At 37.8% G+C, this 25,941-nt stretch overlaps 3 protein-coding genes across 5 annotated transcripts in view; 1 reads left to right on the plus strand and 2 right to left on the minus strand.

Moving 5' to 3' along the window:
- Positions 1-414: 414 nt before the first annotated feature.
- Positions 415-5,164, minus strand: LOC139116624 (uncharacterized). The gene is made up of 6 exons (XM_070679221.1): positions 5,079-5,164; positions 3,347-3,733; positions 2,786-2,836; positions 2,348-2,457; positions 1,067-1,288; positions 415-519 (listed from the first exon to the last, which is right to left on the minus strand). Exons 1-6 carry the CDS (start codon positions 5,116-5,118, stop codon positions 415-417), a joined length of 915 nt encoding a protein of 304 aa, XP_070535322.1. The 5' UTR covers positions 5,119-5,164.
- Positions 5,165-5,852: 688 nt separating this feature from the next.
- LOC139115517 (leucine-rich repeat protein SHOC-2-like) overlaps positions 5,853-25,941 on the minus strand; it is a 63,796-nt gene continuing 43,707 nt past the window's right edge. The window contains exons 2-7 of the mRNA XM_070677669.1: positions 12,672-13,714; positions 9,500-11,011; positions 8,745-8,873; positions 8,072-8,131; positions 7,655-7,747; positions 5,853-7,364 (exon numbers count right to left, since the gene is read on the minus strand). Of these exons, the coding sequence (XP_070533770.1) occupies positions 7,078-7,364; positions 7,655-7,747; positions 8,072-8,131; positions 8,745-8,873; positions 9,500-10,925 (1,995 nt within the window). The 5' untranslated portion in view covers positions 10,926-11,011; positions 12,672-13,714 and the 3' untranslated portion in view covers positions 5,853-7,077. The remainder of the gene's footprint in view (positions 7,365-7,654; positions 7,748-8,071; positions 8,132-8,744; positions 8,874-9,499; positions 11,012-12,671; positions 13,715-25,941) is intronic.
- LOC139115515 (uncharacterized) overlaps positions 15,713-25,941 on the plus strand; it is a 79,926-nt gene continuing 69,697 nt past the window's right edge. For 2 of the 3 annotated variants that reach the window (XM_070677666.1, XM_070677668.1), the window contains exons 1-4: positions 15,714-15,898; positions 18,711-19,321; positions 19,902-19,978; positions 25,381-25,596. In XM_070677666.1, coding sequence (XP_070533767.1) covers positions 18,715-19,321; positions 19,902-19,978; positions 25,381-25,596 — 900 coding nt within the window. In that variant the 5' untranslated portion in view covers positions 15,714-15,898; positions 18,711-18,714. Of the gene's footprint in view, positions 15,899-18,710; positions 19,322-19,901; positions 19,979-25,380; positions 25,597-25,941 lie in introns of all 3 variants that reach the window. The other variant, XM_070677667.1, reaches the window with a different exon arrangement.

Raw genomic sequence — 25,941 nt, forward strand, 5'->3', positions numbered from 1 at the left:
ATTCACAAGTGTGTCAATTTTATTACCGATTGTCCAGATATTAATAGCTCCTTCACTTTCTTTGTGCCCCCAAGGCGTCTCAGGTCTTCTGACCTTTTCCGGATTCCAAATCACCGCGTTAACCTGTCTAAATATTGTTTTCGTCTCGGGCAATGTCACTTTTAAATAGTGTCTATCGTTTTGATATTGATTTGTTTACCAGTCTTAGTGCTTTAAAACACAAGTGTCATCTGTTTTATTATCTCTTGCTGATAGTCATTTTACTACCGAGAGTTTTTGATGTTTGTCAGTCTCTGTTGTTACTTGTTTAGTGCCTTTTTTTTAAAAATTAGTTTCTGCATGTTGTAATTTGTCTTTTTCATGTTTTAATTTTTCTCTGTTTGCATCCAGTTATTGGGCTATGCCTGTTGGATGTCAGAACGAATAAAAATAAATAAATAAAAAGAACCCGATCGACACCTTATCGCTCCATCGGTTCACAAGGACTTCAGTTGCGATGACAACAGACCTTTGGCTAATCTAAAGGAGGGTACATTAATGAACGCTTGATCATTGGAGGAAATAAATTATCGTGCTCGAAGGTACGAACTTCGTCCGCAAAATTCCAAAAGAAAGTGGGGGGGAGGGGGTTCACGTCTGCTGGCCCATGATCTATACATACACACAAAGGACAATTAATTAATAAGTTAAGCAAGACTGGAGAATATCGGGCCCACGGTAAGTTGTGGGACGACAATATTTTAGGATTACGTATTATTTATTCGTATACAAGTCACCTTCTGACAAACACTGATATCTACTATAAAGGGAATGTGGCCATATGCTCTTCAGGTGTATCAAAGTGATAATGTAATGTGCTCATTGCGTCATCTGCGAGTTTGTCAGTTTCTTCTTCTTTATACGGCAAATTCAATATCTTTGGTTGCAGTATGTCAAAATTGCAACCAAAATTCAACTGTTATAGTGTATACAATAAAAACGATCGGTTGTAAGATCGATCATCTCCCACGGTCCCATAAAACCAATTTCGCAATCAAATGCATCGCGTCAACCAATCACTACCTACCTGAACACTAGAAAACACCAATCCGATGCAGCCAAGTATGATACAAATCATACTTGTTGCGATGGTCTGGAATTCAAAGCAAAGCAGGGCTGTCTTGTACAGTGCGTAGACCCAGTAAACAAATATTATGGCGATCAAGAGTGACCAATAATAACGCCACATTGCAAGCTTATTACTGTTCCCAAGCTTGTTGAAAGCTTCCTCCAGTTTGGAGTATTCTATCTGGAGACGAAAAATTGAAATTGCTTTGTTAAGGTAAAGAATAAAGACAAGTAAAAAGAAACAAGCCGAAAATACCTTCTTTCTGTTTGTACTTGTTTTCAAGAAGAAATAAAAGGGAAACGAGACAAAAGTTCGTTCTGTCTCTTTGTATCACGCAATTTCTTTCTTTCTTTCTGTCTTTCTTTGTGCTTGTTTTTTCATGCAACCAGAACAAACGAACAGAAAGTAGCCTGTTCGCCCCCAATTCCCTGTAAACAGGTCCACAACCACCATTGATAACAATGGGTTTGGGCCAAACCATGGTGGTGAAAGGGTTAAACAACCAGAATTCTGATTATGATTCTCTCCTTGTTTCATTATGAATGCTCCTATAGACAAATCCCCATTAGTTCAGGCTAAGTATGTTCGTTCTCATAGTCTCTGAGGAAGAGCTTCAAGAATACTTTCAAAAATGACTGTTCAGAACTCATTTATCCGCAGGATATTGAGAGACTCTGGCTAGTGTACCATTGTCAATTGGCTTTAAAAGACCAGAATATTGAAGAAACTGGGACCAAGCTAGACAGTATAGGAGTGGGTCACTACTTTTTGTGCATGGATAAAATGAGGGTTAATTTCTTTTATGCAACCGTTTAAAAATATTTGTGCGCCTCCGGGGGGCACTTCTATTGCAATGGTATAAAACTATGTACCGCAGTTTTGAAACCTTCTTTTTCGCTTCATGCAAACTTTTGATCAAGAAAATGATAATAAAATGTAGACTGTTGATACTTGTTTGGCCCTACCATGACCTATGACCTGAATTACACATTTTGACTGATCATTTTGAAAAACAATGACGAGTTTTAAAATTAGGATTTGCAAAAATATATAGACTTTTGAAACCCTCCTTTAACGGAAAATTGTAGAGTTTGTGCTTTGTAGCTTGAACTCTCTATGGGATGTACTAAAGTCGGGGTTGAATTCCCTCCCCTCCCCGTATCGGCTCGCTACCTACAATTTCTGTCCAGTCTCTAGGTAGCAAACAACCGCTTTTAAACAAGACTCCTGATAAATTACCCGAATTCCTTTAGCGCTGAGTGACGTAAAAGTCTCATTGATATCAAAGGATGTTACCAAGCGATTTGGCTCCGAATTCTGCGTTGTGATAATCCTTCCATTAAATTGGTCTCCAAATAAAATCAAAGACGAGAATTTGCAGTGTCAGTAAATCGATTTTCAAAATATTGATTAAATTGTGCCGAAATTTGAAAGTTTTGTCTTCCGTTGTATATCTTTCCAATTACCTGATACCTTTATGAATGCTACATGCTTGGGTTTGGTTGTGTTTATCTTCGGCAATAGTTTTGGAGGCTGAATTTCCTGCAAGACTTTTTATTTTATTTTCATCTTTATATTTGATTTTTATGTTGAAAACTTGTTGAATACTTATTGAATAGAGACAAACTGCATGATCATAATCGGAACAAAATCTTCTGCAAATAACTGATTACCCACCGACTCTTTCACCAAATGAAAACTCCTTCATGTCTTCCTGTGAGGTATTGTCTGTCGGAGAGAAAGCAAAATTAAATATAAAACATCTAGAAATGATCAAAGTTAACAAACGTTGAACGTTCAGCTGGCTGTCAGCTTCCCCCTTTTTCCGAAATCTAAGATACCTAGGTGTTGACAACATCGATCTTTGATTTTTTTTTAGGGTCAGGCAAAATACTTTCATTTCCCATATAATACACTCTGAGTATTTTTTTAGTTGCGATTACTTCTGCTTATTCACATAGTTATATTATACGATAATTAACATGATAAACCTAAGTGCTCCCACACAGTGACTTTTTCTGTTTTGTTATATGCGTGCCACTTGCCAGCGATCAGATTTTTTAAACTTTTAATAAGCGTACATGGTGTGTAAAATTTGTTGTGACTAAAGAAATGATACAACAATGGTCATTACACTTAAATGGCAGGCAGATTTCAACTTCTGTCCAGTGATAAATTCAGAAAGCATGAAAGGGAAGACAATGTATTTTTATTGATGGAAGGGAGTAAAACGAATACCTGAATTGACGATCGTGATAAATCTCTCGACGAATTCTTCCTTGTCAAGATGCGTCAGATGAGCAATAAAATCTGGTTTCGTGCACTCCTCCCGCATAACTGGTACTACCATAATTTGTTCCCTGGTCAGATGATCTGTCAGTCCGACCTGAGCTTCGTACGTACACCAGCCGCTCTGAACAAAACTCGGAGACAACACCAGAACCATCACCCGTGCTTTCTTCACACACCGTGTCATATTTTTTAAAACAGGCTTACCGGGGATGAAGTCACGTTCCGCAAATGCACACGTAAGTTTGTGATCCCTTTCGAGTTTACCTGCCATTTCTTTCACCCATGCGCAGTCATCGAGATTTGTTCCGTCGTGCGAGAAAAACACGTCATACTCTAATAAAGTGTGAAAACGAAAACATCGACATTTTGAGTTGAGATGAGCCGGGTTTTTCAGATATCGCATGGTGAACATAAAACTTATGTACATTTAGTTTTTATGGCGAGACAATTTCTTCTTGTGTCTTTGTCAAAATAGGTAAAACCTCCCTTCGGTCCGAAAATGTTGGCCTGCAATCTTAGAAGATGACACAAATTGCATGATGAAAAGTTTATGAAACTTGCCATGTATATTGGTGAGACAATTATGTTGGTGAAAGATATTTCGCATTTTCATGTCACCTAATTTATAATTTGTATATCTAATGACCTTTCACAGTTTGGCATATATAGCTTGAAGGACTTGACTAAAGGCAATTACACTTGCTGTATAAAGTGGTGATACAATGACAGCAGTCAAAGAAATTTAGTATTTTTATTATTACATATTTATATACTTAACGACCTTGTAATTAATCTGTGGTGAATATTGTTCATGATGTTGATCATAAAACTTTCAATAAGTTCAAACATGTGGCAAAAGTTTAAATTCACTGACAACTGCAATATATACTGAAACACGTGAGCGTTTTCAGTTCATATCTGGTTCTGTATGAGTCCGCTCTAAGGAGTGAGCCTCCCTATGGTTAACAAGCTGATATTACGGGCAGTCCAAAATTTGTGCGTTTAGCCCCCACGATAATAATTTAACTTTTCCGATCATGTCATCAGCAGCATACAGTGTAATCATACTGTTAATAATTAATGAATTGAGGGAGGGTCATGTTTTACAGTTTGCAAAGTGAAGGGGAGGTCAGCGTTTACATTTCTCATGCAGCTTAAATCCCAAAGATCTCCCCTCCCAGTAGAACTGGAGGCTGCCTAAGCTATTTTCTCCTCACAGCTCTGTTGGATTTCAAAATCAGAGTGCGCAGCTTCAACAGAATGTAAGGTCCAAATGCTGTTTTCCACGAACATTGTCAGATTGTAATACAAAAGCTGTTAATGTATAACAGACATAGCAGAGGTAGGTTGTGTACGTGGTTGTATTAAAGTGAGACGTGCCGAGTTACACAGGTTATATTTCTTTGCGGTTGATAGTTTTGATATGATAGTTTTCTTCGAAAATGATAAAATTTACAACAGGAAAAATATTCTATGAATTATAAGTTTCACTAGCTCGCAGTCAACTCTGACATAAAGTGTTTACGGTTGGGCTTCACTTCTGAATCACGGCCGTTGTGTCGGAGTCCTCCATTAATACTGTGTTTGCATCATTGCGTCGGTAAGTTGCGAACAACGCATTCTTGTATAGCTCGGAAATTTTTCCGATACATGGTTGGTAAATTACAGTTGAACTTACCCTTTCCAGTTGTCTCCTCTTCTCGGATCATGGAAGACATATTAATGTTATGCACAGATAGTTGCAAGCCAGGCCAACGGTTAGAATCAGACTCGAGAGCTCGCCCGCTTTAGGAAGGCGCTCAATTTAATCAGATGAACTGTAACCGAACCAACTGTGTAAACACTTATTTTGTTTCCAGAAAAGGACAATAAAAGCGCCAGCGACATCGTCTGGCAACAGGATTCATTAATCGTAGTCACAAATTACAGCTCTGTGGACGTTTTTATGGCGCAGGGATATTGTGAAAAGGGCGCTTTGCTCTCGCTTGAGCTTGCAGGTACAACACTTTGGGAATGGATATGCCAAGTTTCTTCTGTGATAGTCGATAAAGATATAGATGTCGCGACGTCACAATAGTTTCATATTTGAGATTTGGGCAAGAGACCATTTTCTGACATTTTTCTGGTGCTTTTAAATGTCGTTCGGTTCACCTGTAGCCTAGACCCCATACTTCGCTTTCAGCCTTCGTCCGTGGGCGAAGGCCAAAAATCCTCAAAGGCAAAAATACTTCGTCCAGGGAGTAGGCTAGTTCGCCTTCAACCGATACATTTTCAAAGTACGTAGTTCTGGCTTAGAAACACCAGTAATTGAGGACTTTACATAGAGTGAATATCATTTAATCTTGTTGATTATTTCCTGCAAAATACGCGCTTTGTGTGAGCTACACAAAAAACTAGAAGTTATCTGCCACTGCAACTTTCGCGATAGTAATTTAGGTACAAAACAAGATACTACAACACCAAACTTTATTTGCATAGACTAAAAGGGGACAATAGCAACGAAAAATTTACATTCTTTCTTATACTTTTGTCACAGAAAACAAGTACATTTTCTGTTCTGCTTACTAACGTATGTTGCAATATGCATTTGCATTGCAACGTATTGCATTCCGGACAGTAGGCAATGTTATTGTTAACAAATTAATTCTAGCCCGAATAAAAATTCATTTGCAGACAATGTTATCGGATGTAACAAGCACACAGGATGCTTGGATGTTGAGCACTAAATACTTCGCAAACATCTCAGGAATGGAACAAGGAACCGTATTTTTTAAACAGAGTGTCAGTGATGAAAATATATTCAACTACAACTATTAGGGCCTAATGGGTCTTTAATCAAGGTCGGCTATATGTAGCTGTGACAGACATTAGGATACATCTAATTTTCGTTTCATTTTATAAAGGACAAGCATAATCAATGACATTTACTCAAATCAAATTATTAAAGCGCCCAAAGTTGAGAGGAATTGTCAAAACCTGAACAGATTTGTGATGCCGATATACGAAAAGTTGTATGGTGAAAACTATGTACATTTTCAATCCTCTGTTGTTAAACTTTTGAGCAGTTATGCAACTCAAAGTTGGAAAAAATAAACAAAACTTCGCCTTGAGGAGTTACAACAGCTTACAGTACAAGTTACAGATAGGGAAAAAACTTTCTGATGCGTTTTTCACTCCATGAGGAAAAGAAATGTCACCGTTAAGGTTATGCGCACCTCGAAAATAAGAGGTTTAAACATTCGATTGTTCAGTCGTTACATTCTCAACAACGAAATTATAAAACCATTCTCTTCTATCGCTGATACCAAAAGCCAAGAAAACTGTAGAATCAGTGAAGATTTCTTGGTATTCACCGACAATTGGAATTCAAAATGACCGAAATATTCTGTGTTAACGCTGTTCATATTTTCGTAAAAACTCAACTTCTCAACTGGTTTCAAAATGCGTCCATTCAAAATGTAGACAATGAGAAAAAAACTGCAAGATTTAGAGAGTCTAAAATCACTTCTAGGGCTCATAATGTTTTTCTTCCTGAAGCAATTCAGTTTATGGCAGAAAGTAATAGTTCTCTCGCTGTGTGGAAAATATTGTATTGCTTCGATCACGGATAATTGACATTTCAAGTACTCAGTCTGACCTACTGTGAAAAATGGCGCATAACCCCGTCGAAGTTTGACTCAATGTGTATCCACATGTGACTGTTTACCCATGACACCATCAGCTAGCTGATCCAATCCAGCATCTCGTAGCCGTCTGACCAGAGTTCTGTACGTCGCGTACTTCCCATTTCTACTTCTCCACAGTTTCATCATGCGGTATTTCTGCTTTGTTTCGTCGTTGGGGGCGTCTTGAGAAATGGCTTCGATGACGGAAAGCGACAGATTGAGCTGATTTATACCAAAATGTTTCCATTCTTTCGATTCAAAATTTTCCGCCAGGTAAGTGAAGGCTTTAGACAAATTGTCTGCGTAAAAATAAAGTCAAAAATAAATCTACTTTCGCTATGATATTTTGCAAAATTGTAATCAGATAATGGATCAAAAAATTCACTTGACGATTTTGAATAGGTTATCGGTTACCGGACGTTTTGCAAGAGTTCAAAGGTTCACGGATACAAACATTCTAAGGTTATGATATTAGCATAAAAATAACAACTAGTTTTCTGTTACCCTCCTCAACATTAGGTAGCACTACAAACAAACTTCAGTCATTTGAGAGCATATTAAAAATCGATAGGTCTCTACTTTTGCATACCTCTAGTATTTTCTGCATTTGTTGGAATAATTCCCGCCAGTTCATCGTCTCGATCTTTCTTCAGACGGGCAGCTGTATTGAGATGTCTGCGAGCTGGAGGACAGAAGTAGTGCTAATATTATGACTGTACCATGGCGATCATTGTAATGACCTACAGTTTAGCAATATTTGACGCAAATTTTGGACGGCTGTGTGGATGTTGAAGTCGAAAAAAATGGTGAATTGGGTAGCAATTAGAAACAAACCATCTGACAGCTACGAGAATTGTTCTATTTAACTTGCACAATGCACCATAGACATTGAGTATCACCGTATGCCGATGAAGGTGATCCAAAGTTGGAAAGTGGATAGGAACTTATACAGACAATCCTAAGCGTGCAGATCTGTTATTCCTAAATGACTGGATCTCTTACATACCTTCTCGCGACGTGCTCTTCAATTTCGCTTCGACCTTTCTCTTGAAAACTCTCTTTTTCTCTGCAAGAACATTTTAAACAGCCATTCTGAGAGAGAAATACTTCAAACAGTGAACTTTCAGAGGTATCATGTGAGTCTAGTTACATAGAGAAAATGGAAACGTTAATCGATACGCAGTATATCGATCGATATCAATATCGATACATCCATCGATTATATCGGGTCGGGCTAGTACATAAAAAGATGTTAGTGCTGGTGATCGATGCCGGAGCCATACTCTATTGTACTGATACTGTACATGTTCCGATCTATTTCAAAACTGTTTCGTAAAGACTAATGTAACCTTTGAGGTCCAACATGTAGTGTTAAAAAGGGAATATTCACCCTATTCTGTCGGTCCATGCCACAACTTCCAATCAAATTTTCCCGCATCATTTAATCTGTTGCCACTCTAGCTGTCATTCATTTTCTTGGTAATTGCAAAGGGTCTGACGCGAACAATGATCTATACAGCAATTTCAAAGGTGCACAAAACTGAACTAGTCGGACAGATACCAGCGGATGAAAAACAAGACTCTGTTCCAAAATAGAGTTTATTTCTAAAACTTCGACAAGATATTTGAAATTTGAAGGTGGAATATTGACAATTTAATCAGGAACAAGAATATCTTACTCTTTCTTGTGGTATTCTCATCGTTCGTGCTGCCCAGCGGTGTGTCTGAGTAACGAGATACAGCGTCGTGATCTCGCGAGATGTGTCCTATCCACAACCAATGACGTTCGTCGATCTTGTCCTTTGCATCTGAACAGCAAAATAAGACATGAGTATGTACGTTTTTCAAAATAATTAAATTCCAATACAAAACAGACTGTCAATACTCTTGTATTACCTAAAATAATTATTTATAACGATAATAATTTGATCATTTCCTTTCTGTGGTTTTTACTATTGAACTTATAATTAAAATATAATTTTCGGAGTGTGATACAAAACATACTGAGGGTCTTTTTTGTCCTTTTTTGCGGATGTCTTTAGGGCTGCACCTGTCAACGGATGTTTTGACTGTGATTTGTTTACTGTCACTGACTACATCGATGGTCACAGAATACTAATTTGCCATTTCTTAAGCTTATAGGTCAAATTCCCCAGTTGAAAAATCTCATCCAAACTTTCAGATAAACATTCATTCTTGAATATCAATGATGGACCCCTGACGTCATCACATTTTCCTCTTAAGCATCAATGGACTTATTTACTTCAAAGTAAGATTGTAAGTAAGAAGAAATGCTGAATTGTCTTTACTATTTTCCATTTCATGTTTGCGAAATTTCTTGAATTTCAAAATATCTCTTGCGTCGTGATACACTCATTCTTTGTGGTCATCAATTATTTCACCAGTTTCCTCGACTAGTGCTGTGTATTCTTACCTTTCTGTGAAGATGTCGCGTGATCTGCTTTGTTTCCAGAAGCACCCATCTTCGTTCGGGTCATCGACCTCGATTTCGGACTGGCACTATCGCTCGGTTGAAAATGCGGATTACCGTCCAGGCAGAGTTCGCGCAACTTTTGCAGCCGCCTTTCAAAATTTGGCGGAAGTACCCGGATGTCATTATTGGCCGCCTGTAGTCTGGTGAGGCTATCTAACTCGACAATACTGTCGGGCAACTCTAGCAATTTATTGTCGTCTAAGGTCAGTTCTCGGAGTTGCTTCAAAGAACCGATCCACTCCGGCAGCTCAATCAGGCCGTTCTGGCCGAGGCGGAGTTCACGAAGTTGCGTTAGACAGTCCATCTGCGGTGATAGCTCTGAAAGTCTGTTCCTCGATAGATCCAGAACTCTAAGATTTTCAAGTTTGGTAATATCGGCAGGTAACTTTTCCAAGAAGTTGTTCTGTAGAATCAGGCATCTAAGAGATCGTAACTGGCACACTTCGTTCGGCACCGACGCCAGCGAGTTGCTGCCAAAATCGATGTATTCGAGCTTTCGCAGATTTGTAGCGTTTCTGTGAAAGTCTCTTATCTTGTTGTTGCCAAGGGTAAAAACTTTCATCCGGGTCATCCGGACAATAACATTCGGGACGACAGAAATGTTATTATCCGATAAATTTAATTTTTCGACCCTCTTGCACGTTCTCATCTCGCTAGGAAGAGTTCGAAGGCGATTCCCGTGCGCATTAAGCTCTCTGAGATTTTCAATCTCCCCGAGACTCGGAGGAAGATCCCTGATTTTGTTTTCATCGACCCAGAGTATTTTAAGTCTTTTAAGCGAGCCGACGGAATGTGGGAGCTCTTGCAGGGCGTTTTGGCTGAGGTAGAGTTCCTCGAGATGTCCCAGCTTGAACATTTGTAAAGGCACGCTCCTCAGGCTCGTTCGCGAAACATCCAAACGTGTCAGATTAACAGGTGTCAGCGCGCCAAACGTGAAATTCAGGGACGGGTTTCCTTGAAGGGCCAGCGTGTGGAGTGTTTTGAGAGCCGGTGAATCGTTCTTCATCTGTTGCGGTTCTGTGCCAGTGCCAAATGGGAATTTCATCAAACCGCAGTCATCGGCGTAAATTCTTTCCAGATGCCTCAGATGGTAGATTTCTGGTGGGATAGAACCGATCTCGTTCCTACCGATATCTAACTCCACCAGCTTGTACAAGTGAAGAACTTGTGAGGGAAATTGTTCGAATTTGTTGCTTCTTAAAACAAGTTCCTCTACATTAAGAAGATGGACGATGTTGTCTGGGAGACTTGATATTTGGTTATTTTCAAGGTTCAAAGCTTCGATGTCAGTGCTCCTCAAAACTTCACCTGGTAGGTGAGAGAGCTGTCTGTCGCTGAGGTCGCACTCTACTGTAACGTCTGCCATGATCGAGGCGGTGTCATCGCTTCACAAAGTTTCCATGTTTCATCTCACGTCCTGGAAGACAAGGACGAAAAATCGTAAAAATTGTACTATTCTGTGAAAAAAACAGACATTTTCAGAAACCCTCCTGGTCAAATCAAATTTTCAGATGACCTGTTCTGTTTTCTGAAAATCAGTATACTATAGTTTTTCAAAGATGGTGATTTTAACAATCTTTAGGGTTCGAATTGTAAAAAAGGTAAATAGGAAGTGAACAGAACAAGGCTTTAACATTTCTGACATTGGGGGGGGGGGCCGTAAGTCGATCCTTTCGGGGTCCCCATATACATCAGAGAACCAAATAGTAAGTCAGCCGATACTTGATGTTATGGGAAAGCTCCAGGAGCTGTAGTTTTTGACACATTTTCCATCGTTCACGTTCTGCCTGTAAAATACTGTATCTTATTCTGCTCCACAATTCATACCGAACTTACTAGATTTCAACTTTCGACCAAGTAAATTAAATCAAATTAAATAAAGAGTCAAAATTTTGTCAAATCCTTATTTGTATGAGAGTTGAAATGTCCATGTTATACTTTATAGATAATTTGAGTTTTGACTCAAATTCATTACATTGCATACGTAACACAATACCTTGTGTAGGCAAGAATAAGGTTCTGTATTTCAATATACTTTACCGACTTTAGAAAGAAAAGCTAGGTATTATCAAAACTTACAGCTTTTGTCCCAGTCGTATCGTTACTGCAAAACAATTATGACGTCTTGCTCGTTTACTTTATGGATGTTGTTTTTGTCTTCAAGGAAACTGCAATGGTAACATTATTGTATTATCTTTGTCTCACACTCGATACAATTCTCAATTATCAGCGTGTCTCTAATCTTTTTCTACGACAACTTCATACTTGAAATGATAATTTCCATCGTGTATATGTTATTCCTTCTTCATTAGTTCTCCTTCGTCAAGTTTAGTGTGCAGCGGAAAAAGATTAAATTATTCCCATAGCATACTGCATCTGTCATCAAATGAAGAGTTATTTACAGAAGTGAATTTGTCGATCCACAGAAAATGATAATCGGAAATTCTAAAACGAACATGATTATATTCTGGTTCACACAAGGCAGCTTTGCCTACAAAACCTTTGGCACTATATACTGTAAACATAATACGTTTGGTGACAAAACAAAATCTCCCAAGTAGTATTTATTTCGTCAGCCTAGTTTCAAAATTACAAAACAAGGGTACATGGCATTTGTTTGTACTGTAACCTTTTTGTGACTGAGCATTGTTCTAGGCCATATCCAGTTCTCGCGTGGTTTTGTCCAGAAAGGTATCATGTGGCATTACTTTAACGATATCCTGAAGTTTTCAAGCCTCGAAAAAATTAGAATTCGTTCAAGGCATTGGTCATAAAAAGTGTGCCACGGGAAATTAAATGTTTTAGTTCACCGGTTTGGTGGAGTCTTTGAAAAGAAGTGAGCGTGTTTTGTCTTCGTTGGTTCACTGCTAGAGTAACCGTGGTTGGTTATTGGCCGTGCATGTCAGTATAACTTGACCTGCATGATCCGTGTAGCAACTGTATCGAACGCAATTTTGCTGAAACCATAACCTGTTTTCAACCAGCACTGAATTCGGAAAGTTGTGATCACTGACTCGTTAATTGAGTTGTATCGATGGAATGGCTGATCATATCCTGGTCAAACACTGAATGTGAACTAGGCCCGAGTACCGTACGTCTTTTTAAAAGTTACACAATCCTGTTGGCAAATCTTACCTCTACATACTTGTTCTTCTCGATTTTTCCGCCTCTCCTACAGTAGGCCAACATGCAATAACACCAGAACAGACTCAGCTCTTCAGAAACACAACTCTGAAGGATTTCGCATTAAACAATCAGATTTCGTTGATTGCTTTGGATACAAGCTTCCAAACGGCGGAGATTTTCTTCGGAACGGACACCACACTCCGAGTGTGCCGCTGTCTGTTTAAACAGCCCCGGTCGCTATGGTTCCCGTATAACACTTTCACAAGAGCATTGATACCACTGTAAAAGTGTAACACAACCATGTAGGCTTTCATAGCCATACAAGCTAAGCTTATCATCTAAAGTAAAGGTAAGCTTATCCGTCGTCGACGAGGTTACAGAGATCTAGTTTTGTGTCAGATAAATATATTGTTACATTTCAGTCAGTGAGTACAAACATTGAATGAATTACAACATATCAGTTGTTACACATACGACAACGAAAACAGAGTAACTACAAAAATCAGTAGGTATATATTGTCCATCTTAGGGAGAAAGTAGGAATACGAACCCAACCTTCTCCAAACCCCCAAACATTGCCAACTTTGGAACGCTAAAACAATGTCCGTAGTTCGCAGTTTGACATCCCTATGCGAGTCCATCCTTTATCAATATGAGGGAGGCTTGAGTTTCAAATTACGTCACAGGTCTATACTATTGCACGCACTGTGCAATAACAAATATCTGTTCTCAAGTTTGTCGGATGGAGCCACGCATTGTCGCGTACTTGCCCTTATCAAAATCTGAAAGTGTATTTCCAAAGTCGGTAGCCGGTACAGCTGGCTTTGCACCCTCACTCGCCATGATGTGCCCTTTGGGCCTGATTGACAAAATTTCCGTGGATAATATACATGTAATTGGTAAAGTTGTTTATATTTCTATAAAACACGGATAAAACTTAAATATTTCCTTGCTTTAGCCAATCCTGTACAACTTCAGGGAGCCATGTCCATCATGTCCATCAGGTACGTTCCTTGTGTCCTCATTAGCCTAACCAGATAACAGAAAAGAATACACAAATAATGAACAGGAGCTATTTTCATGGTACAAAGAGTGTGTCGAAAGTACGTTTAGGGCCTACCTTCGGCAAAACACTACAACTTATCAAAGTACATATATCATGGTTACCCGTACCCCATCCCGAGACAAATTGATGTGTCACTGAGTTGAGGGCGACCTCTTTCACACGCAAAAAAAAAAAAATCACATTGGAAGGGAGGCACACCAATGGTTTTGCATGTCACATGTAAAATTAGTTTAACGTCTTCTGTAGTGTAACTTCTTGAAAAGTAAACTTCCTATGAGTTCTGTCATTAGAATACTTTTAGCATCGGAAAAAGCTCTTGTGATGTATTTAAGACATCAGCTTTTTTCCCCACTCCCTCTGGGATGTTGAAGTGCCTCTCTTTGACTTGCTAAAGCGACCGGTGTATAATCAGCATTACTCACAATCTCCGACAGGTCATGTTGACAGAGCAAATAATCAATTCATGGATGTTTCGGTGCTCGAAAGGGCTTACAGGACACTGCAGTTAACATACCATTACGGGAAGGCTCCATTAACTTAGGAATACCCTACTTCCCTAGAGGATCAATTTCACAGACCTACCTTTCCTACAATGGCACTACAATAGCACCAGCTGGATTAGATAAACATAACAATGGAACATTCACACCTTGGGGATTAAAAGTCTTCTGTTTGTCACCCGAGTTGCTCAGGCAAGGACTCGGGTTTCAGGTACCATGCAAGTTAATGCAGTCGTCCCCTAATGCAGAACAAACAAAATAGTTCAAGATTTCTCAAAGTTGCAGCTTCCTTGCTTTGAAGAATGTTTTCTGATATAAAATACCACTGTAATAATATATTTGCAATATAATTAATTGAGCAGGAAATTATGCCAATTTTTTTAGCCAAATTTATGTTGTGGCCTGTATTTTCAGTTACAAGAGGGAGCATTCTGCCTACCATGCTTTCAGGAGAATAAGCTGACAGCTTATACATAAAGAATGGATTTTACTTTTTTACACTTGTGTTAGATTGACAATCACAAAATGTGATATGTGCTTAAAAATGGCATAGTTTCTCTTTCAAATTATAGTGCTTCTGTAGGTCCGTTTGTGATACAATTAACGCCATCGAAATGCGTTTGTAGACTGAGAAAATAATTACAATCAAAACTACTAATGTTATGGTGATTGTTGGTTTGGAAGCTACTCATAATCACAAGTATATCAAAACGTACGTCTGCACTGAAAAATATCTGTAAATCATTAAATAATTGCTCAGATTGCACGGCAATGAAAGTCTCGTTCAGGATAGCTCTTCTGAACATTTTGCTCTCATCAGAGTGGCAACCCTGTTTCTTTGTCAGAAACAGTAACCAATTATGTCATTAAGTTACGTTGACTGATTTACTCGGCCTCATGATCTTGAATAACATAAAATTGACCATAGGTTTCCCGAACTGCCCTACTCATTATTGTAAGATATAGCAGGGCTATGTATGATAGTGCTCCATCCAATTCTGTCAGAAATCACTTTTAGAATAATATTAATTATATCATTCAGGCTCTTTGTCAATGTCAAGTTATAATCCTCAAAGTTACGCCTGAAAATGGCTATTCCCTAGTTCACTTTGCAGGGTATGAACGCTATGATACCAGTAGGCCTATAGTGTGTCACCTGATTTCCTCAATTCCGGAGGCAGGCCCAGAGGTCTTATACTTTCGATTTCCTTTCGAACTTAGAGGGCGCTATAAATTGTCATAAGAGAGTAAAGTTTGTAATTTGCAGGAAAAGACGAAAACATAGCTTTTGCCGCAAATACGAGTAAGTCCGTTAAACAAGACGATGGTCACGTCTCCAAAATGAAGTACTACACATACTTGTCTTCCATTGTCAAAATAATATGAATATTAAAAAGCGCCTTTTCATATCTTGACCTTTCACCTCGAAGGAAGTGTTGTAGATGCAACATGGCGACATAGCAACATCAGGAGCAGAGCGTACCGGAATGGCAATAATAGAATTGCGTACTTACAAAGCCGCCATCAGCCTAGTGAATCTAACAAGCCAAAGGGTTAGTTAGCCAGCTTGTAAATGCGTCGCTATACCATAAATTTATCTTGAAGAGTATCGTAAAATCCACTCGAGACCGGTCGATTCTGACACAGGTAAGCAAGTCACACTGGCCGCAGGTTGAGCCTTGCATTTTGTTGCGTAAAGCATTGGCAGTAGAGCGGCGGCTCTGCCTTCATTGCGTGAAGGATGTGATGTGACACTCTTTTGAGCTCGATCCCGCGGGCTTTCTCTTCGTCATGAATTCGTGTCCCAGTCTCTACTTTCCCAAATTCCAGTAAGCCTGTTATAGGAACGAAGGAAGGCAGTTTCACCAGTATAAATGGTTTACGGGAGAGGTCAATGGTGTGACACTGGCAGTTTTATGACATGATAATCCCAAATTATTTGATATGATTATCATTCTTCCTATTAAAAAAAAACCACGTGAAATGGTACTCTAGCCTAAACGTGAAAAAAGGTGAGTGTGAATACATTTCTAAAACAAAACGACAAAACTAATTTTATCTTCAAACGGGCTCTACTTACTTGCCAAGACTTGGCAAGAGTTACACTATACAGAAGAATTACAGGCTGGAGAAAATTGTTGGTTTGCACCACAAACCAGCTCTTTCTTTCAATCAGAGAATTCTTCCGACAGAGAGAATGTTTAGAAAACTTAATTGAACGGGCTTTACTGCCAAGATCACTCCAATGAGGAGTGATGACGATGGCGATTAATAACACTGATAATAATAACAACAGCAACAGCAAAACCTCAATTAGCTGTGAGTCCATAGCTGTTGTGTTTTTGGACGGGATTTCTGCCTTTTAAGGGCTGGTTTTGACTTTTACGTTTTGTGGTGGCGGGGTTAAAAACACAAAAAGTCAAAACCAGCCCGTAAAAGGCACAGGTGCGTGGAACGTTTCGTAGATAGTCGTCAGATGGGAAGTGACTGACACTGTGAGGCTGAAGGCCGAACCTCGGTACTGTATAAGAAAGGAGGTTCGGCCTTCGGCCTCACAGTGTCAGTCACTTCCCATCCAACGACGATCTACGAAACGTTCCGTGCGCCTGTGGTAAAAGGCAGAGATCCCGTCCGAAAACACCACAGCTATGGACCCACAGCTAAACCTCAATCAGTGACCAACTGCACTTCATGTGTATAAAAATGGCAGTCTTTGTCAGTTAAACCAATTATCTACAATAGAAGTATTGAATAAAGAAATCAACAATATAGACAATGCAATTTTAAAATCCTATAGTTACAACTTGCTGAAATTTTTGCATCTTCTCGATTGAAAATTTCTAAAATTGAATGCTATTTCAGGTAGGACATCTCCAGTGTGTGGTAAATTAATGGCAGCAAACTCCTTGCAAATATTTCACTCCAGCGCCCCCGCCCCCAAGTCGATTGTAAATTCTCTGAAGTGAGGGAAATAATGCTGAATCATTCCTGTTTTTGAATTTTCAAAATTTGAGCAGTTTGTTTTTCTGTTCACACGTGTGATGTTGACGTATATCGAGGGATGTACCAATTGTTGCTGGCCAATTACATTACAGTTACGCATTCATAACCCAATTTGCAATGGTAGCATTCACGTGAAAAGTGCCCAAGCTATTGAACTACCCTGTGAACTATGGTACATCGGCAATATGATCTGTCTCGGAGTCTCACAGTAAAATTGACATGCTTTGTGTTTTGCCTCTTATCTGCTTCCCGTTTTTCATATGAGACTGTCTGTCATTGCTCCCATACTAATTTGTAAGGTGTGAAAATCATGAAGAGATATTACATAATCGCTTCAAGGAGACCTATTTCTTTGCTTTGCTTTCAGCTTTGATGTAGTGTAATGTTTTTCTTAAATGTGAACTTCCCTATGCAAATGTAAAAAAGCCACGCTACTGATTGGACGTGCCATGTTTGGTCCCAGAATTCCATAATTTTGCCATGTTTCAGGCATTCATTGTCATTAAATCTTGCATATGAGATCTGTGAATATATAGCGACTAATCTTGAGTCGCAAATAAACTGAAAACATGTTCCGTTTTTGTTGGAGAAGGCATATGTTTCAATGTGTTTCCTATACAACCATTTGGCCCCTCTTTGCATATGTCACAAAAGTGTCCATCATGATTATTCAAATTTATCATAAGGTCACAGCCATGCTATGAGAATTCAAAAACTCCTGCTCAGTGTATGCAAATGACTGCGTCATCAGTAAACCCCCTATGGTGCACCCACGGTCCTGTAACTTCCCATTTAAAGGACTAAAAGTTGCCTCTGTTTTTCTGTATATCCACCAACTACATATATTCCAATATGACTGATACTTTCAAATTTTTATATTTATTCCTTGGATCAAACTTATTTTCCTTGTGTGCTCCCTTCAAAACTACCAAGTATTATGGCGTGTCAACATAGCGCATTGTTAGCATTGACTATTTAATAGTATTAAATTCAAGTTGTGACAGAAATTATAATTATTACAATTACAAGGCACCAGGTGAAGTCAGTTAGACTCTATTGACATTTACCAAATACTTGGTATTTCAACATGCAACATATTCTTGATCCAGGTAACTGAAATACTTAAAGGACTTTAAAGTTATCCTTTTTTTACACAGTTTTGTGATGTATTGGTCCAACAGCCATATCGAAAACAATAGGAATGTATATATCTTGCAGTCTTGAAGGGGATTAAAAAAAAAATGTTTGTTAAATGCAACGCCACTTTGCAGTGATGTCATAAATACCAATATGAGAAAGAGAACACTGTTGGATCTGTGGCACATTGTATACAGTATAGGCATTATTATACTGACACAGAAGGAAGAGATAGGGCTGCACTAAGGAGGTCTATATCATGAAACTGGAAACCCTTAACTGTAATAGAAGGTTCAAGTATTTTCTCCATATTTTACAGCAAAATGAAGAAAGCAATGAAAAAAAAGAAGGCAACGCCGTTCAAAAGCCAGGCACCAGTTCCTAACTTTGAAGAAAGTCAACAGGCCGTTCAGCAGTCCTATTTTGACACCAGTAATTTAGGCAACGTACCTGAGAGCAATGTGTCGTTTGAGGAGCCCATTCTGCAGAGTAATGTATATGAAGAAGCCCCCGTCCAACAGAGCAATAAAGCGCCATCCAGATTTTCCATTGCCCCTCAGTCTCATGGAAATGAGAATCACCATCTGCAACATTTTGTTCCGCCGCCACCACCACCAAGACCACCATCCCTGGCACGAAAATCGCAACCTCCGCTGACAGAACGACCGCAGAAATCCAAAGGTCCTCTTTTAAAGTCCAAAGCAAGACCACCCCCGCTGAAACTTAAGAAAGCAGCTGTTTATGAGAGTGATGATGAGGACGATGACGATGACGAAGATTATGATGATGATGAGCAGTTGTTCTCCATTAACACTTCAAATAATGTTCCACCGCCACTGCCTTTCAGCGCTGGTGACTTAAAACAGGCAAAAGTTAAAATTGGTAAAGCGGTACAATTGAAAGAATTGAGGCAGCAAGCTTCTAAAACAGGTGAGAAAGAGCAATAGATGCTATTTATCAAATGCGAAGATCTCACTACATCGCAGACTGTGTTCAAGATGGCATTCTTCATGAGTTGTATGTCTGATGGTGCTTAATGGTTCTCTTAAATGACAATAAATTTTGAATGTATCGTAACTGTCATTGAATTTCATATATATATGAGGTATCACAATCGTTTTGTATTCCAGAATGTGCTTTACAACCAATTGCATTTTAGTGTATCAACAAACTGATAAGAACAAGAGTAAAATCTATGTGATACAGTCTTTCCTCATAAAATGTAATAAAAAAATCGTCGACCATATCGATCTTACTGTTATACCAGATGAATTTTACGCTTGTTCAGTTTTTTGATACACTGAAATGCAATTGGTTGTACGTTTAGAATGTGTTCATCTTGAACATCAATATCTTTAAACATTTCAAATCCGTGTAAATTGTAGATTGTAAGTTATTTTTCACTGATGTGGATATTTGAAATGTGTAAGGAGCTTGGAAACTTCTGTTATAAGGAAACTCACTTAAATCAAAAGATAAGAATATGATCATTGTTTTGCCCTTTTTTCAGTTGATTTTACCAGGGTGGACCTACTACGAAAACTCGACGCAGATGTCACCAGTTATATTCCAATTCATAGGATGATGGTAAGAGACCAATTTTTTTTCTACCTCTGCAGGTGTTTCATGTTACATTCGTAGACTTCACTGAGTATTTCTGTGACATTTGCAGACACCTCTCCTTGTGAGGAAGGGTATACAATATTGAACAGCTATACAGCTTTGTACCGACCACCTTGGTCTACTTTTTCCAGCTTTTCCAGAAAAGTGCTTTAGTATTTGACTCTTGTATTGAAATGGGTCATTTTTGGTCCTGTTTTTCTTTGGCCAAGTTAAAAATTATGGCAAGGAACCTCCCTCCGACCTCAGAAACAGATCTGTACAATTTCATATTCAAGTTTCATATCATATATAGCACACTTGTAGGTTAAACCAGGGAGAATACGAACTCCTTTCCTTAACACCTGTGCAGTTACACTTTAACCCTTTTACCACAATGGTTTGGCCCAACCCACTATTATCAATGGTGAGTGTGGACCTGTTGAAAGGAAATTGAGGGTGAATAGGTTAAAGGTATACAGTCACCTGTAATCTAAATATGCCCATATATGGTCAAAGGGGTGTTCCTTAGTATTCAAAATGCCCATATGAGGGCGCTGTTTTTAAAAAGTGGCCACCCGCTTAAAATCTGTGATTGGTTAGATTTTCTCTTTCCATGGTTACTGTGGCAAAATTAGAACAAGTGACAGTGTACCTTTAAGAAATACCCAATGTGGCTCTAAAATATTTATGCAACATTGCACATGATGCTAAGTTTGATGTTTCTGATCTGTATACAAGTCTGTCATCATTTCTGTTTATAACGGAGGTCAACTTTTTTAAGATAAAGCAACAGTTTCAGAGGATTGTAGTGAAACATATTCAACCCAAAAATGCTGACAACAGTTTTTCCCTGGGTTCCATTCAAAATAAAATTAATCCTTTGTAAAGATTAATTCTTCTTTACGAAGTTGAATTAGTTGAACGGCTCTTTTATACCCATGACATGTTTCCCAAAGATATGAGAAACTCAAGATCTAAACAGCTACCTGTAGTATTAATGTAGTTCACACCTTAAAAGTGAAAGACTTGAACTTTTACTCAAACTTTCCTCAATGAAACCATCAACTGTACTTTTACCAAATCAATGATAGAAATAAAGGGTCACTGAGAAAAGTTTGGTGCTAGAGAAATATATCACCATAAATTTACTAACATTTGGAATTCAAAATGGCTGCTGTCCCTATGTTGTAACTCTATGGGAAAAAGTAAAATGTTTGATATTTTGAAAAACTAAGACAGTGAAAGTGTTTCTCTCTTCAAGAGCTTTAAAATGAGCACCCACGTGTGGTAGATCAGAAAAGAATCATAAAAATTTTGAAGTCTGAATGTCTGTCCCAGAGGCATATTCTACCTTAATAAGTATACGGTAAAATCGTTTTTAAATTTGTATAAAAATTAACACATCCAGTTTCACATGAGAACATCTACATTCAGATTATTGATGGGACTTGAGCAGACGACTTGTAAAAATCATACAGAACTTGCAGAAGGTAGTTTAATTTCCAAATTCATCATAAATGTAGCTTATTGCAAACAAAACCAAATTCAGTAATTATTAAGGTAGCGGTAAAGGCTATTTTTGCACCAATTCTTTTCTCAGAGTTAATGTCAAGTTTCAAGTGTTAGAATCAAGATATTTAGTTCAAATTTTCAGGATAACTCCCTTAGTTAATACTTTCTCCAAAGAATATAAAAATTGTATATTTGTAGCCATGATTTTGAAATATGACACCAATCAATATTAAAATTTAATTTTTCATATTTTTTTACATATTTTAATTTAATAATATATTAATATTACCAAATTAGTTATAAATATGTTGACACTATTAATTGTAAGATTTGTACGGCAGGATTTGTAAATAAAATTTGTTTTTATGATTTTACATGGGTTTACATATCAAAAAATTATTAAAAATTCTTTCAAATTTCAAAATGTGATTTTTCAAAAAGTACTTCAAATACAGGAAAATTGTGCCGTACAAATCTTATCTGTAACCTTGTTAATAGGCTGTAAAAATTCCATGTCCATATCTCATTTCAAAGGTTGGATTAAATTGGTATAAAATTATGTAGGAAAACTATTATTCTGTTAAAAATGTTGAAAACAAGCCATATTTGCACCCCTCTTTTGAAGTCACAGAGCAGTCTTTTTGGTTAATCTCACTTTTGACACCTCTTTGACACTCAAAGAATCTAAAAATGCATTTATAATGACAGTCACACATTCTGAATGCAAACACTGCCTTGTCAAACTTTCCTGAAAAACAGTAAAAAATGACTTTCCCTTTTCAAACATTTTTTTAAAAGCTAGGGGACCTCTACCATAGTTAATACACTAAGGACTCCCCAACTTCCTCTTATTTGGTCAGTTTTTCAAAAGTTTCAACAGGCTATAACTCTGCAATGCCTATGACCCCAAATGTCTAGTTTTTTTATTCCACAGAGAATGTTGACTACTTTCATGTTTTAATAGTTTTATTGAAGTTTATAACTGACGCTCTAGCCTTTACCGCTACCTTAAGTTTAATGATAGTTCCAATAGTTCAGTGGTACAAATACAGAGCTGAGTAATGAAAGCCCTCCAAAACTATTCTTATTAATTTACACATGAATTTTCTCATAAGCATAGTCTAAAGTTTGCAAGATAAAATTAGCTAAGAAATTAATCAATAATTTTACAATATTTTCCTTCAAACTGAATATTTGGCATTTGAGAAATTTACACAAGTACTTATCTGATAGAATGGTTTACCATACTGTATTTGGTAGATTGGTTGGATCATATGTGTTGTTCAGTTTATTTGCATTTGCAGTTATAACAATGAAAATAAAGAGAGTTACATTTTTATTTTAAGCAAAGTTTTCAAATCCGGTTCTTGTTAGTTTTTGTAAGATAACTTGAATTTCACGCTAAAGGAGAGACAAATCCCTGGTATTAAAGAACCATTGAGTCACATAATTTGAATGTTTGACTAAGAGGGAAGGATGTCACTGAATGGAACAGCTTATCTTGCGTAAGGTAGTATGCACCTCGAAAGTGAAAGACTTAAGCAATTGCTCAAATTTTCTTCAATGAAACTATTAACCACACTCTTACTAGAGAATAAATATCAGGAGTCACTGTGCAAAGATTAATACTGGAGAAACAAATTACCTGACATTGGGAATTCAAAATTAGCTGCCATTTTTGTGTTAACTCTCTGGGGAAAAATAAAATCTTTGATTTTCAGAAAACAAAAGCTATAAACTGAGCCTTAACAAGTGGGTAGATCAGAAAAGAATTGTAAAAATTTGAGAGTTCGAATAGCATTCCCCGAGCACATTCTAGATACCTTACCTGCAAAAATGAAAAAATCTCTTTTGAGTTGATGTTACTGTAGTTAGCGTTAATCAGTGGTGGGTTCATGGTTAGGGAATTGTATATACAGAACAATATTTTATGTAATTCTGGTGGTAATCTGAAACAGAAAGTTTCAATTTTTGCTCAAAATTGTTCCTCAAGGAAGCTCTCATGCGTTTTCTTTTGTGATCATGCATGAATAAAAAATCAAGTCACTGTACAAAGTATAAGCATGGACGATAGAAGTGAGAAAACAACCTACCCAAAATTTAACAATATTTGAAATTCCAAATGCATTAACACTGTGTTAATGCCAAGGGGAAAATTAAATTTTTAATATTCACTAGAAACAAGATGGTGTAAACTTTATTAATGTACTCCACACGCTCCAAAGTGAACAACATAAGCTACAGACCAGCACAGTAATTAGAGTGTTAGAATATTGGAATGACCCGATGTGCATTGTGCACTTTATACAGCAAATTCATAATTATAGAATTTTAAGAACAGCATAATCAATATCCAAGTTCCAAACTAGTATGGCTTCTCTGTCCTGTACCATTCATGCATTGTGCAGGAGATTCTAAGAAAATAAGTATTGTCTGGTATTAAGATTGTTCAGTAAGTGTCATAGTCTGGCAGAGACCCTGCGATTCGCGTTCTTCCCAGTGTCAGTCAGTTTGAACACGCGCGCGCCCTTCAGAGACGCGACGCGAATCCCAGGGTCTGGACGTTCTTGCAAGCGACCGGTCGGATTTCTGCCTGATCCGGGTACTTTATAGAACTCCACACATCCGTTAATCAAAACAAAAAATGACAAGTACCTAGCCAAATGAAATGAAAAATGAAAAATAAAACATACCGCGTAAATAGGTCTACCAGCTACTAGTATATATTCTCTCCGCCCGGTTAGATAGGTGTTTCTTTTGACGTCACTACCTTATGAATATTCATATACTTGCAAGAACCGACAGTCGCTGTGTCTGGCAGCGCGTGCTCACAGTACAGCTGCTCAGCGTAGCCTTCGAATGCAGGCCCAACTTTGGCGCGCACAAAACAAGGCACAGCGACTGTGGAGAGTCCATAAGTGTCAGTAAACATACTGAGTATAACATTGTGGTGTTGCTATGCACTGAAAAGTCAACACTGTTACAGATTGTACCAGACTTAAAGTGTCACCCGGTCAAAATGTCTTTGATATTTTCTTTGTCTCATGATAGATTTGTAAACACATGAGCATAACCCGTCACAAACTAAATTTTTCTGTCAAAATCTGCCATTGCTGTAGATGAGACAGACAGCTGTTCTTAAGAGTGTGGCTGGTGATGTTTGCACAGTGGGAATGAATTATATCCTAGTACTTTCATAGGATCAAGTGAAGCAGAGCCTGTTGACAACATCTTATACCCTACCTACATACATACACATTGCTAGGCTGACAAAATTTAAAGCCAAATGTCTCAAAAATTCTCACTACTGATTTTGACCTCGAGAAAAAATTCGTCTTCTTGCATTTAGCAACAATTATTGCTCACTATTCTTATTTCACAATATTTCCAATCACAAAAAAATTTGTGATATATATTCTACTGCCGTAAGCCAATGGCACCCTGTATATATTATCTTTGACTTTTCATCCATTATCCATCCATAGGGTTACCATTTTTGAAAGTATTCTCATAAACTTTTACTGATTAAACAATTTTCCACAAGGTTCATTGGATTTGATATGTCATAAGTTTAATATACCAATCAAGAATTAGAATTTGAACTTGAATTTCTCTTATTTTTTTAAAGATGCCACGGCCATAAGAGAGAGGAATAATCAAAATTAGACTGTGTATGACTGTACTAACATTCTAATAAACTCTTAATAAATGTAATTTGTTCCTTTGTGAAGCTTTAAAAATGTCTTTTCAAAATGTCTTTTTCTTCAAGTTAGTCCAAAGGATACTTTGTACTCTATAAATTGAAAATATGAAGGTTATTTATTGTCACAATAACACAAAAATTTCAAGATTTTTCCAAATTTTTTTATTGACAGGAGGTGGCCAAATCCAGCATGCCTGGCAATGTGATGAGAAGTAAAATGAGTTTCTACGGCATTGAGCAAACAACGGACATGGTGATCAAGACTTGGCTCGACAACTGGGGTCAGGATAAATCTTCACATCTGGTCAGTCTCATAATGCATGGCTGTGTCAACATCACTGATGATTCTGTGGAATGGATCGCAAAGGCTTGTCCAAACCTGGAAACCGTGAGTCTTCCACTTCAGTACTGCCACATATGACCAAAGTACTGATATTGCACACATTTAACCATTTGAGCGCTGTAATTTTCTCCTGCCAAAATTTTTAATAGTGCAAAATTTTAACAATTTTTATGAATTTTTCTGTAATTTTTAAAATAATTTTGGATCAAATGGACATCATATTTCATTGGCTACAGTTTTTCCTCAAATTTTTGGCAAAAATCTGAGAAAAATTGACTGGGGTTTATTTTATATAGGGGACAAAAATAGACTTTGGCACTCAAAGGGTTAACTCTTTCACTACCATTTTCTAGTATATGGGTTAGTCCATCCCTTTGAAAACAATGGGAT

This window comes from Ptychodera flava, chromosome 17, assembly GCF_041260155.1.
Source record: "Ptychodera flava strain L36383 chromosome 17, AS_Pfla_20210202, whole genome shotgun sequence".
NCBI lineage: Eukaryota > Metazoa > Hemichordata > Enteropneusta > Ptychoderidae > Ptychodera > Ptychodera flava.

Bases quoted from the DNA above. Each gene is read 5' to 3' on its own strand.
- LOC139116624 (XM_070679221.1), bottom strand. From the start codon at position 5,118: ATGTCTTCCATGATCCGAGAAGAGGAGACAACTGGAAAGG. The intron at 3,734-5,078 runs GTAAGTTCAACT...ACACTTTATTAG, and splicing joins AGAGGAGACAACTGGAAAGG to AGTATGACGTGTTTTTCTCG. The intron at 520-1,066 runs GTAGGTAGTGAT...ACCCTCCTTTAG, and splicing joins TGGTGTTTTCTAGTGTTCAG to ATTAGCCAAAGGTCTGTTGT.